This window comes from Acanthisitta chloris, unplaced genomic scaffold (assembly GCF_000695815.1).
Source record: "Acanthisitta chloris isolate BGI_N310 unplaced genomic scaffold, ASM69581v1 scaffold5475, whole genome shotgun sequence".
Lineage (NCBI taxonomy): Eukaryota > Metazoa > Chordata > Aves > Passeriformes > Acanthisittidae > Acanthisitta > Acanthisitta chloris.
Window position 1 is genome coordinate 109,287 of NW_008674185.1, and position 16,369 is coordinate 125,655.

General features: G+C 38.3%; 1 protein-coding gene across 1 annotated transcript in view; it reads right to left on the reverse strand.

The window, feature by feature from the left end:
- The window catches only part of TRIO (trio Rho guanine nucleotide exchange factor), a gene marked incomplete at its 3' end in the record, with an annotated part of 158,167 nt that overhangs the window by 108,765 nt on the left and 33,033 nt on the right, over nt 1-16,369 (reverse strand). Inside the window, exons 9-10 of the mRNA XM_009075227.1 lie at nt 11,765-11,887; nt 5,437-5,628 (exon numbers count right to left, since the gene is read on the reverse strand). Of these exons, the coding sequence (XP_009073475.1) occupies nt 5,437-5,628; nt 11,765-11,887 (315 nt within the window). The remainder of the gene's footprint in view (nt 1-5,436; nt 5,629-11,764; nt 11,888-16,369) is intronic.

Sequence of the window (16,369 nt, forward strand, 5' to 3'; positions counted from 1 at the left end):
CTTTGGATATGCATTCTGCCTTTTCAGCAGGCTCAGGCAAAGAAAGGCATGGAGCTTCTGCATGTGAAAACAGCAAATTCCTCTTTCTGCCCCTGCCCCCCAAGCACAGTGTATATGTATTACCACAGGCACAGCTGCTGAAGGAGCTATTATTTGTACAGGGCCAAATGTTGCAAGAGCATTCCCTAACAATTATATCTAGGCATAGAAGGGGGCCAATGTGTGTATGTTTGCCCATAAGCTTTGGCTTTCAGGACATGTAGTGGACAAAAAAAACCACCTCGTTTTAAAAACAAAAACAATTAACACACAGCACCCCCCCAAGTTTGTATTCAGGGTCTTTCAGTGACATTTAAGATGTGAAATGCCTAGTTTTGGGGTTTTTTTTAGATGAGTTGTAATTACCTTTAAAAGCTTCAAATATCCCTGTCTATTCTACAGTTATCAAATAACTCAATTCCTATTCGGAATAAATTCACCCTTGAAGCAAAACAAAGCTTTTCACATCTTCCTAAACTTGCATCAACTATTACTACTAGCCTGTTTGCATTTGCCCCCTTTCTTAACTGAACAAGAGTAAAATATCTATACCATAGCTTAATACAGTTTAAAGGCTTACTTCTGTCTCTCTTTTAGCAAGTATTTAGTGCTATTTCAATAACACTTGGACTTAAATTTCATCCCCTTTTCCAAGCAAAGAGGCTATCAGACAAGCTGTGCTGGGTAACCAGAATCCAGTCCTACCACAGCAGTAAGCCACAACACACTTGAGTGTGCAGCCACTGAATGTGTTCCTCATTTCAGACTTAAAAACTGCCCTCCTCAGCTCTGGGATTCAAGATGACCAGCATATCAAAGTACCAGCCAGAGACTGTGCTTCATATCTTCTGCTAGATCCGTCACATTGAGCATTGTTATGCTACAATGATACAATAAAAATTAATTAGAGATGCACAAGGCCAAGGGACAGAGCCTTTAGACTTAGGGGCATCCAAAAGCTGCTCCGCTGCCCGGAAAGGGCACGCAGAGGAGAGAACAGCCTTATTATGACATGCAAATTTAACCTATAGACCACCAGCACGGAAGAATAAAATACTCAGGAGTGACAGGCAACCAGAAAAGCAAGTCTGTCACCTCAGAGTCCATCCCAGGATGAAGTGAATGCAAGGCTGAGCAATGGGACACCCTTCCATACTGGATAATGCAGAGGAGAGCATATTTCTGGCAGTGAGTTGTGAGACAAAGTGAGACCATTAACAACAAGCTTTTTTGAATCAAATACACATGCCTTATAGCTAGATTCAAATGAATTAGCAGCATCTTCCTTCCCATGCCATGGTATCCTCAAAACAATGCCACCTTCCTTCAAAAGCTTGCATGGATTACTGTCCCATTACTTTGGGAATGAAGGCTTTGTATTTGAAATCTCAGCCAATTCCACTTCCCTTCTCTTTGGTACAACCTCAGTCTATTCTGGTGCAAAGTTTAGTTTGAGTGAGACAATAAAGAAGAGACACATCATCTAGTAACACCATTAAGCATATTGTCTACACATAAAAAGCGCTCTGAGCTATTTTATAATCAACTTGTCAGAATACACACAACAGGTTATATGCAAAAAAACAACAGGCTTTTAAGAGATCATTTTCTTCCATGTACAGTCAGGCTGATCTGTATTCCCACACTTGACTCCAGTTAGGAAAATATCTGTTGCTCTGCTTTGGCACTACAACAAACACCTGGCTTGGACAGGCTTTCAGTCTTCCCACTCATAGATGCTGAGGGAGCCCTTTTGGAGAGAGAGTGTGTGCACATGTGTGTATGTGTATGGAAGAATTTGAACTCACACCAAAATGCTGTTCATCTCTACTTTGTGCCACATTTCAAAGCAAAGACTATTGACACTCCAGCTCCTGTGTTACACACCAACCTTTTATGATAACTGTTAATTTAGGAAATTAATCTTTTATCTGTGCAATTTTTTTCTCACTTTGTCCCTTGGCATACTATTAAAATGGCAAAAGACACAAAAGCTGTAAGAGTTTCACTGCCTTGCAATGACGAGTTTCAAACGTTCAGTTGTATTTCATCCATCCTCAGGCTGGGAATCTGTCAGGACACACTACTTTGAATGTAAAGATTCTGATAAGGATATTTATAGTCCCAAACACTTTTAAAGCTTGCCAGTGCACAGCTTAACTTCAGCACATCACTTAGTGAAAAGTTTAGTTTATACAACAATATTCACAACCTTAAAACTAGTAATAACAGAACAGCATGGAATCACAATTTATATTCAGCAAGTAACTGATTTTCTCAGAACACCACTAAGCAAAATGAGTGATACCATTCCCTAACACTGTTATTTCTGTCTTTCCTGAATACATCCTATTTTTCCCCAGTGAGAAATGCTGTCTATTGAGGTTACTCTGTGAGGTTTTGATGTTTGTAAGCCACAGGAAGCTCTAGCAGTTTGTTAACTACCTGGCTGCAGAACTTCTGGAAACATTAAAGACAGACAGTATTTTCCATGTGCATCATACACATAGTACTGCACACATACCACACAGATGCTTTGTGCATACATATAGCAGAAGTCTGTTACTTCCAGGACAACCTTTTTATGGCAAGCACACTGCTTCTGAAAGCAGAAACTGTGCAGATTTACTAAGTGTGAACAGAGTAAGAGTCCTGTGCAGACACTGAAGGGCTGATGCTTCCCAGGGAAGCTGGGAAAAGTTGCAGGCAAATTCTGCGTCAGGCATAAAGGTTATGTAAATCTACAGGGGAAAAGTGGTATTGGAATGCTCTCAGATGAGAAGCATTCACTCAACATCAAGTATTTCTGGGGGAAAAAGAACACACCAAAACATCCTGCTTCAAATAAAAAAAAAATCAAATAATAAAAAAGATAAAAATCAAGGGATTGGATGGATATCAGAAGCAGATTTCAAAGTCTCAAAACAGCCAACAGCTCAGATAAATAGCTTTTCTCAGCTCTCTGGCTCCCTCCAAACTGTCACACTCCAACAGGGTTTTGACTCTTAACATCTTTTTTTTTTTTTTTTACCAGACAGACACGAAAAAATATAAACGAAACAAAATTCATCCTGAATACCTGAAAGGCAAAATGCATTGGTGGTGTTTTGATTTGTTTCAGGATTTTTTTTGTGTTTTGGGGGCAGGTTGGTGGGGTGGGTTTTTTTTCTGTGTTTTTTATTTTTTATTTAACAATTGAATCACCTTTTTCTTTCTGGTTCAACAACTAATGTATTATTAGCCTACTACTTGAACTCCTCTCTTCACTAGCTAAGCGTGCACATTAATTTCTTCACAATACAGCAGAAAGGTTACATTGCTTACAGGTACGCACTAATTTATTCAGCAACTTCCCACATCCTGCAGGAGAAACAATTCTCCTGCCAACAAAGCATGGATGACTTTCAGGTTTAGGGCATTTTTATCTTCCATCTGCTTTGTGACGCCTTCTCAGCACTCCACACGTATGTTTGATAACAAACAACAAGCTCTTGAAAACAGATCAGAATACAGAGAGCACACGACAGCTTTGAGCTTGCTATTTCTTTGCACCTCAACCAAAGGACGAGCCTACTAAATATGAACCACCCTTCTCACTCTCTCATCTGCATTTTTTAAGTAGAAGGCAAATAAATAAAAATACAGCCTTCCTTACACAAATATGTACTTTAAAATTTTCCCTTGCTTTATTAGGTATAAAGGTCACCCACATGACAAAACCAAAAAAAAAAAAAGAATCAACATGTGCACACCAGCCACTACAACACCTTTCCCCTGAAGTCCAGGCTGCAAAGAGGCTGCCATAGTAACAGCTGTGTGTGCTTACAGACTCAAAATAATATCCATTTTCCCAAAGAAATAAATCAAAATACAGAGTATCTTTTTTTACTTCTTTTCAATAAAACATTATTATCTAGGGGAGCAGTGGCAACATTCCAGCACATCTGGATCAGCCTCCCAGAATTACTCAACAGTGACTCACAGATCAGTCTGCCTTTCAGGATTTTTTGATTTTTGAAAGCAAATCCTTTTACAGTCTCCATCTTTCATCACTACAACCAACTATATTCCATTTAAATACCATTTCAGCTGCTAAGAAAAACAGGTAATGCAGGAATATATGGAAAAAAGGAACACATTTCAGCAGCTGACTGCCCCCGTGCTTCTTAACAGGTAATGGACCAGTCCTATGTGCTTGAGAAAGTGAAACAAAAGAGCTGCCCCCTAAGAACTGTTTATGAAAAGCATTTATATTTGGTTTGAACAAACAGAGTCCTGGGAGAGTATTGGCAAGGAAGCATCTAACAGAAAACTGATGGGGGAGCTATGTACTCATGTCTAGAGCTAAAAAGTAATTCAATCCTGACCTCCTTCAAAGTCCAACTGCCTTGTGCTTTTGTTTCAAGTGCAAAACAGATGTTTCACATACAAAAAAACTCCTGCTCTTATCCTCTACAAGGTTTTGCTGAAGAAGCTACTTTGAATACTACACTTTCCCACTGAACAGACCACTCCTCAGTGCATGTTGAAGGGAAGGAAGACATACTAGGACATGTTGTGATGCAGCAGCCTTTCATATTTTCACCGAGTTTGAACAGTGAGAAGATTTAACATGATCTCTAAACAGAAACCAATTAATCTACAGTTGTCGACGTTTGCCATTACCTTTAACCAAAATCCCTTACTGAAGTCCTCATTCTTGCTCTACCTTGCTCCAGTCTCTCTATGTGCTTATAAATTCAAATGATCTGTGTTCTGAATTGGAGCAAAAACTAATCTTGTTGAAAATTAAGTGTGTTCAACTGAATTTTCTATTGCAAAAATGAGGCAAACCATTGTCATTATCAGACGAGTTCTTTAAGCTGCAAAGAACTGTCAATATACAAGATTAAAATGCAACGTGTAAAACAGAGAAAGAAAGTCTCTCTGGGCAGCAGGATTGCCTTAAGTAGCCTTGTGCTTCTGCCATGCGTTTCAGTCTCCTGAACCGTGTCAAGTCTAACCATGTGTCTGGTAACTCACTACACTGGAGAGCTGGTTGGATAAAAAAAAACAAAACACAAAAGTGCACAGTATCTCCCCCTACAATGCTGTCTTTTAGCTGTACCAGTTCCCTGATCTGACCCTCCCCCTTCCCCATGACTGAACAGGCATGTGTACTTGCACAATAGAGGTAGAAGCTGCTTCTGAAAGTAAAAAATAGAAAATATCAAAAGAAAAAATCATTAACAATCACTCTTCCCTAGCCCCCAATCCATAATGAATTATGAACCAAAAACTCCTCATACAATAGGGGCTTTATGATTTCCTATGGCAAGGTTCTAACAATGAAAGCATCCCTGGATAATATTGGTTTTAAAGCTTGACATTATCACCACAACTTAGGGGCAGTTTTACCTCTTTAACATGAGTGTGAAAGGACACAGACATATCCAGCAGGATCTTGCGCTGCTCCACACGCCTAACAAAGTCCTGTATCCGGTCTTCAAGCTGATGGGCAGCTTGATAAATTTCCTCCGGGTCACACTCCCCAGTCTGAGCAAGCTGTTCTGCTGCTTCTAGGAGCTTATCTGCGTTGGTATACGTGTTCTGTAGAGAGATAAGTTAGTTTCACAGGATTAAATGACAGAAAAGTCACTCGGTATATTTTGAAGCCATTCCACTAATGAAAACAAAACAACAAAAGGGCCCTTGGAATGCATTTTGCTTTCTTCTTTTCTTAAAGGTAGCAGAAAATAATCTTACTGAAGATTTTGTTATATTTCTATATACTTTTTCCTTTTACTCTGAATAAATAGATTCCTTAGCTCCTTATTAATGTCTATCAAAATATTACCTTGATCTAGAACTTGTGAACCTATTTATTCTTTGATGGAATTGGTATTTTATATTCACAGCTAGAATAAAAACCAGCCCAAATGCCTAACTACTTGCAAACTGGCCTACTTCAATACTGGAAAAATCACTGGAGCCAGAGATAGAAGACTTTTCAAATATGTATTACTAGAAGTGAAGAAGCTCTAGCTGCTGGTAGAAATGCTTAACATCAAGTCTACACATCCAGCAGAAAGGTGGAAAGTGACCATGCACAGAAATAGAACATTTCTCTCCATCCTTACACAACTGAGGCATCCAAAATTCATGTGTCACATGGATCATTATTTGCGAAATGGCAACAGCATACAAAGATTTAGAAGTCAGTTATGTGTGAGTGTCAGAGTGGAATATTGACCCAATATGTCATAGGATTAACAAATGTAAATCAGCAGGCCTCTAAGAGATGTGGGTCTAAGCAGAAAAAGAATGGAAGTCTAGTACCTGATGTGCTGATCCAGAGAAGAGACAGATGTTTAACAACGCTTAAAGCTTAAAATTTGCAGCCTGCCTCTGTATTGTTCATTCAAAATAGGTCCAAGTCCAAGCATTTGTTATATTTGGGCGCTCTTTTTCAGCCCAACCTTGGGTTTTCACATTTTAGAATGCTTCTCAAAACAAACTCAACAAGAAAGCTTAGAAGGATGTTAATCTCTGGACAAAACAGACTGAAGTCTAGACTAAAGAAGCTTTGCTTATGTCACCACATCAGGTCTTCTGGTAGGTTTGTATTACAGACTGAAAAAAAAAAACAAAACCAAGACAACAACAACAAATTCACCTTTCTCTTCTCCCTTCTGCCCTTTCACGTACTCTCAACCTCAATTACATCAGGTAAAAACACTGCTTGCCAACATAAATTAAGCCTATGCAAATGCATTTCTCTTTGCCATAAATATAGCATTACACCTCCAATTAACATTATAATATCCACAAAAGTTAAATCCAAGTCTGACCCTGAAACTGAACTAAGGGGCAGGAAATAAGAGCTCTCCCCCAGGTTCTCAAGCAAATTACCAGACAAGCCCAGGACATGACTCACTGCAGCTTTCATATATTTGGGGGGAGTTCCCCCTTTGTTTATTAAGAACTGTTTATATAAGGAATTGAATCGATGCTGCTCCTTAATTTTGACTATGTACATCTCAGCCTTTCCTCAACCTTCTGCTTTTTAACTGCATGGAGAGGTAGAGAAGGCCTCCCTGGTTTCCCTGGGAAAGCCTGCAGAGACAAACATTAGCTTACCCTATGCAGTAGGGAGCACACTACTCAACACTCCAGACCACTGGCTCGAGCCATGTTGGCCCAAACACAGCGATCTGTGCTTTGGTGTTTTGACTTCCATGGTTGCAGCTCACACATGTTCAAGGGGCAAGGCTGAAGAGCCTTAAGGCACTCCCCGAACAACAACTACTTCATCAGTCCAGAGAACCACACCCAGCTGCAGATGGCTGAAACAGAAGTTTCCCATTTTAATGAAAACTTTATCTCACATGTGAAGCATTGTTTACAAATTCCAGGAGTATCTTCCACGTTACACAGGCCCAGGCACATCTAACTTCTCTTTCTGTAAATGGGATAGTGAACTGCCTGTACTCAGAAATGATCACAACCTGGATGCTGCTTCAAAAGGGGTTACAATTGTCAAACCTAGCAGCAGACATGCTTTATCGCTCAAATTTCACTTCTAAGTAGAGCTGAAATATAATACAAACATTAACTGCCCTTTGGAATAGAAATCCTAGCAAGTAGGTGCTCAGTACTAACTACTACTTCCTTTCCAAGCTCTCTGCTTATTTCTAAACAATGCTTGGAAGAAAAAAAGGCAGTAATCTTAAGATTTTGAAAATGCTGGTCTCAAGGGGCAATCACCGTTAGAAAATAGAAGGTTAGGCAGAAAAAGCAGTTCTCCCTTGATGCTGCTTATGCCAATTTCCTAAATTGCCCAAGGAGCCTTCACATGGAAAAAAACATCAGAATATCTATACTAGCACACCCTCCCCAAATCCCAGAGGAAAAGAAGCAGCCTTGTAAGAGCATCAAGACAATCTGTAGTCCATCCTTCTGTGCCCCAAGGTATGAATCTTTTAATAGGCATTCTTCTCCACAACGCTGAAAAATTCTCTGCAACAGTTTACCACCTTCCCCAACATATTCCATCACTTTTCTAGTCTTCCTGTTGAGAAACCTTTTCTAGATACTCTTCACAAAAAACAAACACCATATTCTTAGAAAGCATATGAAGTGACACATCATAGAAAACCCAAAGGTTAAATTTAAGAGACTAGTGAAGAAATGAGTACTACTGGCAATAAATACAGCAACAGAAGTGAGTGGAGGTATGGACTGAACTTCACACAAACTAGAGTTTATAGCACTATGGAGAGGGAAGAGAGACAACACATGGATGGAGAGAGATTAACAGGTATACAAATCATTAAAGGTGGGGAAAATTAAGATAGATTACTCATCAAGTACAGTGGATGCTATCACATTTAAACATCAGACAACACACTTGAAATGAAAAAGCAAAGTACTTTTCATCTAAGGAGCAATTAAATTGCATAACTCGTTGCCACAGGATCTGGCATACATTCCAAGGCCATAAATGGGTTCAAAAAGTAGCTAGCCTAGTTAAGGAGAGAAAAGTCCATCAGCAACTATTAAACACAGGTTCTGATGCATCCTTCAGTTCCAACATCAAACAAGCCCAGACAATGGGGAGGGTAAAGGTAACTTTTTAAGCATACAGTCCCTTTTCTTTCTTACAATACAGTAAGACATGGACCTTTTAATTCCATGTATTACAACCATTCACAGGTAAAGTTCAGAACCAGTTCAAAAACGTAAAATTTATTTATCATCTTAAAGGAGATGGGAACTGGTGATGGTAGGGAAATGAAAGGTGTATTCAAACAAGATTTAGAAGAATTTTCTCGGTGCAAGAGATGCACGAGAAAGACTTGAGTTCTTTACTCAGATACAGTCTGGACATGGAGAAAAGAACTTACCTGTGGAAAAAGATCCCATTAATTAACCCTTGCCATACACCTATCATGTTTTTTGAACATAGAGTACTGTCAGAAAGCAGACATAGATCATAGTTGAAACAGGAAAAGCTGACTTAGAATTTCACACAAAAATGCATGGGGAAGTACAACCACAATATTGACCTGTATCCAGTGCTTCTAAGCTGAAAGTCTATGCCCATAAATGAATCAGTTATGCCAAAATTTGGAGAATTGGCACTTTGACTTCAATGGTGTCATGGACACAACGATGATCATGGGGAGAGGGGAAAAAAGAAAGAAAAAAAATGGGTAAGTAGGAATTGAACTGGACAGGCTTTACACAAAAAGAGCAGCACAATTTTACAAGAGTGGGTGCAAGTTAAAGTGTGTATGTGTAGCACGAATATCAACACACCAGAATTGAGGGAGGATTACTAGCTGAGTTTTGACTATCTAGTTTCTGTAGCGGTAACAAAAAGTGTCAAACAAAGAGAAACAAACCTTCATTTCACACAAATTTTAAGTGAATAATTTGTGAGCCCACAGCCCATTGACTCTGCAACATCTTTTCTATTCAACACACAGCTTATTTTAACATCTCTTTGAATGCTGTTGAGGAAATGGCACCTCATTCACATTAAAAAAAGAATGAGGGAGGAAGCAGAAAGAAAGAAAAGTGAAATAACAATGTTCATTCCCCTCAAAATCAGGAGTTAGCCTTCAATCAGGAACATTTCAACATTACTGCTGACTCCCTGCATTGGCTAGAACATTGCCATGCCACTGACACTTCACTTGACACCACCTTCTCTAAACTTCTGACTAGAACTGACTGAAACCCCCATTATTATGCCTAAGGCCCTATTAAAAACAAAACAAAACAAAATTACAGCAAAAACAACAACACAAAAATCCAAAACACAGCAAAGACCTGGACCAACCAGAAATGTAGGTAGAGAATAAGTCAGCTGAAAGTTATTCATGCTTTAACAAGGACTGCAGATTGCTGTCTTATACTTGAACATAATCTCCTTTATAACAGCAACAACAGCAATGCCTTTTGGGGCTGCTTATATCCAGTTTTAGACCAAGTAAGAGGAACAACTCAGAGGGTGTGCCTCTCTTGGCAGTCACTCACTATGCATTCGAGAGTTAGAGATTAAAAAAATACTTATTAGATCATTTTGTCCATCCTTCTGGCAATGGAAGATAGTCCCCAGTAGTGCATTTAAGTTCTTTGACCAATCTAAGTTTTCAGTGCCTCCAAATATAGAACATTCACTCATCCCCTAAAGAGATAATTTCAAACTCTAGTAACATTCAGATTTAGGATGTTTTTACTAAAAGAATGCTTTACAATTTTTGGCTTTAAATTATAATGCAAATTGACAAGACACTTTTTAAAATAGTTTCCATCTCACTAGCAGCTCTACATGCTTCGGCCCCTTTGGTTACTCAAACATTTTTTTTCTTCTTTGCTCAAATAACATAGCATTAAGCATGAGATCATTCAGGTTTTGTTAAGTGTCTTACAGAAGAAATAGATTCTTGATTGTCTGACCCAGAAGAATAAGTATATCCACATGGAAAATATTACACTTTTTACTAAAAATGCAGTATTAGACATGCATATGGAAAATCCAGCATGTGTATCTACAAAACTAACAATGTCTATTATCTTCGAAAATTTTATAGGAAATCAATACTGAGGAAGCTTTCTGATGCAATTTCAAGTCCTCAGTCACTGCAGTGCTCTAAGACCATATTTAAAATAAAATTTTATCACGAGCTTCATCTTCCACTCAACAGGCAAACTGTAAACACACTTCTGATGCACCCGCCATAGCAGGTATCACTGCTGAGCTCCTACATGTCACTGGAGAATTTTCAAATAAAATGTCTTCTGTTTTAAAACTGAAGGACCATTCTATCAACCCTACCGTAAGGAGATTTTTGTTGATTAATCTTAAGAGATGTTTGCTCTTACTGATCATTAAGACTGGAGAGGCAGGGCTTGTTAAATGGGGAGGATTCTAGCCCTCAGTTTCCTTCAGAGGATTTTATTCACCTCACATCCCTTTTTAGAGGCTGACACCCAAACCAGCTTCCTGTTATGCTCCCTGCACTCCTTTGTATCTCTATTACTTTTGAATCTTTTTCTCACACGAATGTGTGTTTTGAAGTTTTACCATCAGTTCCACTTAAGATTAAAACTTCCATGGAGTCTTTTATGGAAAAAGCATTGGTATTAGTGACTCAGAACAGGAGGGCAAATACAAACTCAACTGTATTTGAAGCAAAAAACCCAGGCCAGGCTGGCCAGTTTCCTGGTTCACCTGGATTCTTAGGAATCCCCACCCTTTCTCCCCATGAGACTGTGGTGAGGACTTGGGAGCTCCCCAAGCTAACAGTCAGAAAGCAGAACTTTCAGTTCATCTCTATCCTCTCTTGCAGGCTGTAGAGAAGTTTAAATCCTAGAATCCCATGGAATCAAGTTATTTTAAAAGGAGAGCTTTCATTCTTCTGTGAATCAATATCTGAAAGCACGCTTTTGAAAACAGTAATAATAATAATAATGATAGTAATAAATAATAGCAGAGCAGCTCTGTTGTGCTGAGTGAGACTCCCACTCTGTAGGACTGTGGAAGTTTCTTTTTCTTATCAAAGTTGGAGCACAAATGAGAAATGAAATAAAAACTTGCAACAGAAACAAAGTTCTTCATTCGTGGAACTGACTGTTTTGTAATGGAGCTCCCTCTGCCCAACCCTTCAGTGCAAAAGCAGGAAATTTTCATTTATTTCCATGACAAGTGTACAGTCCTTCATGTGATTGCTTTTACCTGTGCAACCTCTTCAAAGTCTTCATGGCGTTTCTGCAAAGCTCTGGCCCGATGCAGGGATTTTCCCACTCCTGTATGTTTGCTAAGAAAAGCTTCTCCATGGTTTTCAATCCAATCCAACACCTGTGGTACAGAAGAGAGACACAAAAACTCTGAATTGACGTGCTGAATGTTATCACAAAACAGCAACTATTCAAGAAACTAAGTAGCTATAAACAGACTGCTTTTAAGGAACTATACTGTTGGATTAAAACACAGTGTTGCTATTAAAGGACACAAACTACATCTCACCAACTTTTCTCAAGGCAATAAACTAGCTCAAACTAGCAAAATAGTATGATTTAAGATTATGTATTTATTTTGAAGCCTACCAAGGACAACCTCATTTCTCCACATTCATCAATTTGACAGTAATCTGATCCAAGTGGCAAGACCCTTTGTGATGGTCTCTCCAACCTGTTTACACCCTGAGCTGACATTTTTCTATAATGTAATACTGATGGAGTTTGAACATCGCTGGTGAATAACACAGTGAAGTTTCATTTTAGATGAGAACTTGCTTTTCCTTCTATATATTAAGTCAAGAATTAAGATTCAGTACTACAATTTTTAGCTAACACAAGAAAATTGAGTTGAAATAATTGCAAGATAAAGGGTGTCTGCATTCAGAGCATATGAAGGAATTGTCCCAATTCTGAAAAAATATCCCCTCAAAACTGAAGTATCCCCTCAATCCCTGCTCGAATAAGGAGGTCGGACCAGATGACCCACTGTGGTCCCTTCCAACCGAGCTGATTCTGAGATTCTGTAAAACATCAGACATAATTGCTTGTTGTCAGTTTTACAGCTGAAAAAGTAAGGAACAAAAGACATTAAGGACATGAATGCTTCTACCACAATGATTGGGTTGACAGCTTTATAAATAGTAAAAACTGCACACTTAAATAGTTCCTGCCAGTTAACACAGAGGATTCCTGCACACATACCAAATTTCTGATGAGCCAACGAACAAAACCATCTGATCTCTCTCCAAATTAATACATCCTAGCCATATCTTAATTCATTAGTTAGCATGCATATGGTATTTAATGCTTTGGAAGATACTCAGAAGTTCAAGAATGATGTTCAGAATTAAAGATAACTGCATATAAGCAATTCTCTTAAGTCAGCTAACCATTTTTATACAGTATTTATGTAGTGGTGCAGAATACTTTACCTACATTCACTCACTACATTACGTTCATTCATCGCCAATGTTCTTTTTTCTTTAAAACAGTAATATTTTAGTTTGTTTTGAATATACCTTTCAAAAGCCTGTAGCTTGCCTCTTATTTACTAGTGTCCTTTACTCCAATTTCTGCAGTTGTGTGAGGTTTTACCCCCACCCCTCCCTTTCCTGTACTGAAAACATTTGACACTTAGTGTAACTAAAGACTTTTTTTTTTCTTCCAAACAGAATCATTCCTGCAACATCACTCATGACTACATTCAATAAACATGTAATCTCACACTACTTCCATACAAAACATTCATGCTTTCTTTAGGAGAAAAAGGAAAACATGCTTTTCTCCTTGATCTTGACCTTTCAAACCTTTTTTGGTTTGCAAACGCTCTCCTACTGGACATCTTCAAAACAACAAACAATCCCCTAATACCACAAAATACAGCCATCTCAAATCACCAACACTTCGTTAAATCTCCACACTTATGCAATGTTTGCTTTCCTGGTAACTACTGCCAAAAGAATATCATTGTGTTTTAGGTCAATGCAAGTTTTCATTTGCTTCTTTCAAGGGAAAGTATTGATCAAAGAATGGAGAGTGAGGAGCCAAACATGGCCTCAGTTACCTGTAAAACTTACATTATTAACACTTTTGACTAATTTCAGGAGACTGCTTTGCTTTTCTCATTATAAAAAGAGCTAAAAAGAGATATGTTCGTATGAAAGAATTAGACTGGACTCTGGAGACTACTAACAGTTATAAGCTAACAAATGAAATCAACAGCAAAAGCAGTCCCAGAAAACATGGGATGAAAAGCAGAAAGAAGCCCAGGGAGAATGGTTTTTGCTCCAAATAATGCTCAGCAACTTCTCAAGGGAAGAAATTGTCATAGAAATCCAGTACACATAAACCACACAATCAGAGAAACATTGCTGCCTCTAAGTGAAATCAGCATGAATACAAGTCTTATTAGTGCTCAGCCTTCTTACCTTGATTCTTAACAAAACTAGGAAGAATTCTTTATCTGGGAATTTTACAGCATGTAAAGGCGGAGTCAACATATGCTCTTGGCCACCAGTGAGAGCTTTTGCATATCGCTTCGATCAAAGGACAATACCATTAGCTGGCACTGGTATTAGCCATTTATCAGCCTTAACTTATGCTTTTTCTTCCTCTTCCTGGGAGGAGTTACAAAAATCATCATACCAACTCACTAAGGACTTTTCTACTAAAACTGAAAGCAAATGGAATTCACTCTGATACTTCAGTAATACATAGGAGTTTAAGAGGTTCAACACTTTTCAGTGAAAGGGTGAATAATATCATCCTCCACTGCAGCGAGTTGCTTTAATGATGCAATTAAGCTCTAACTGCAGTCACAGCAGAACCATCCTTATGCCCAATACACGATCTAGAAAAATCCTTATTTTTCTAGCACCAAACTGAATATATCATAGAAGAAACTACCATAGAAAGACAGCTTCATTTTGACAAATTCATGACTATAAAAATATGTTTTGTCTATGCTGCTTGTAGAAATAAATCTATCTTTTGCAGATTCAACATGCTTATTTTCACCAATCTTTCCCACATTATTATCTAGTCATTACCCCCCCACACCCCTTTACCTACTTTGCACACACTCACTTTCTGGTCTCCAACACTTACTTGCTGCTGTCATAACATTCAGAAGGGGAAGATGGAAACCTCTGCATGTCTAATCTTCAGACAGTTAAAATGTGGAAATACTCTCCCCCCAAAAGAACTGTTTTACACTGGAACTGCCTTCAAAAAGCCACACGGGAATCACCCAGTGAAATCATGTTGATGCTGAGAAAGTAGCAAGCATTCATGGCCCACCCTTCATTAGTCCAGACTGAAACTAGTTACTGTAATAGCAAAATCATGACAGTCTTTGAGGCAGGAAGATCCAGGAAGGAAAAGCAGCACATTTATCCAGAATGGACAGAGAAGACACCAAAGGCCAGTAAGAGCTAATAAATATATGTCTTGGATAAGAAAAAAAAACAAACACCTACCAGTATGTTGTACTAATCTCTGGCTTTCAAGCCACCAGGAGTGTTTTTCAGGCACCAAAACTCTGATCACACAAGTGTTAGCAGTATCAGTCTACCACAAATACTATCTTTATGTTCAAATGTTGACCTTTCAAGGCATAGAAGCACCAAAGTCCACGTTGCCATTCCAGGTCTGCTTTATTGCTTCATGTCACAATCAGAGCCAGCTCCTTTCCTTAGGTGAAAGGCTGGCTATATTATCTACTTGGTAAGCGTGTTAACTCTTAGGCATGAAATTATACTTTTATCAGCATGGTTTACATTACAAGGACTACCTTCAACAACTGAGTGCAACCACAAATGGGCAGACTTCTTTGAAAAATTAAAATCAACACCCTATTTTTTTTGGTGTTAATACACAAACTAACCAGGAACTGGATCTCTGGGCGTGTTTCTGTTACCTAAGGTCAAATTCAGAACTCTATTAAGACTATCATAGGTTTTCACATTTAAAATTTCTGATTTGCTGTGATTCACTTCTTATCTCCTATTTTTATTATTTCGTGCACTACTTTCCTTACTACTTGCCTCAAGAGATTAGCAGGTGATTCTTGGTGTACACAGATAGCACTACAATGCTTTTGTTGATTTGGAAAGCTCCACTAGAAACACTTTCTCAGTATACAAGAACATGCAAGACAAATAAACCCTGCTAAGTTTCTAAGGTGGAAGTAACAGAAAGTACCAGCTCAACACAGCCAATTCCCTCCTCCAACTCAGCTATGTCACTCACTTAACACTTCCATGAACTAATTTATTTCATTAATCCAGCAGAAAACAACACCAGCAGAGGGAGGAGGACAAAATCACAAACTTGTGCTAAAGGACTTTATAGATTCACTTACACTGCACTTGGTTGCTTGACACTATGTATAATTTAACTATAAGCAGTGGAAGAGAGCCACGCTTAGTTTATTTTGACATGAAAAAAACTTCCATTTAACTTTACTAGCCATAATTAAAAAAAGGTTTGCATGTTAGTTTCTAAATCATGCTTGATAATCTTAATTGAATTTTTTAAGGTTTGAACAAAGACTAAGAAGCCTAAGAGAATGTGCAAACGAAAACCAGCGTATTTTAGAAAGTTACTTTGGAGTCCTATGTAAAGCATTCCAGAACTGTCTTGGATATAAATTTAACTAATACCTCAAAACTGAGTCACTTCAGGCACTGAATGGTGTTAATGATAATTCAATTGAAAAGCTAACATTTCTCAAATAAATTAAGATGATCTGTTCTGCTTTCATTTTGTAAGAAAAAAGAATACTTGTTATTCAAGATGACTTTTTTCCCCCCTGAAGAAT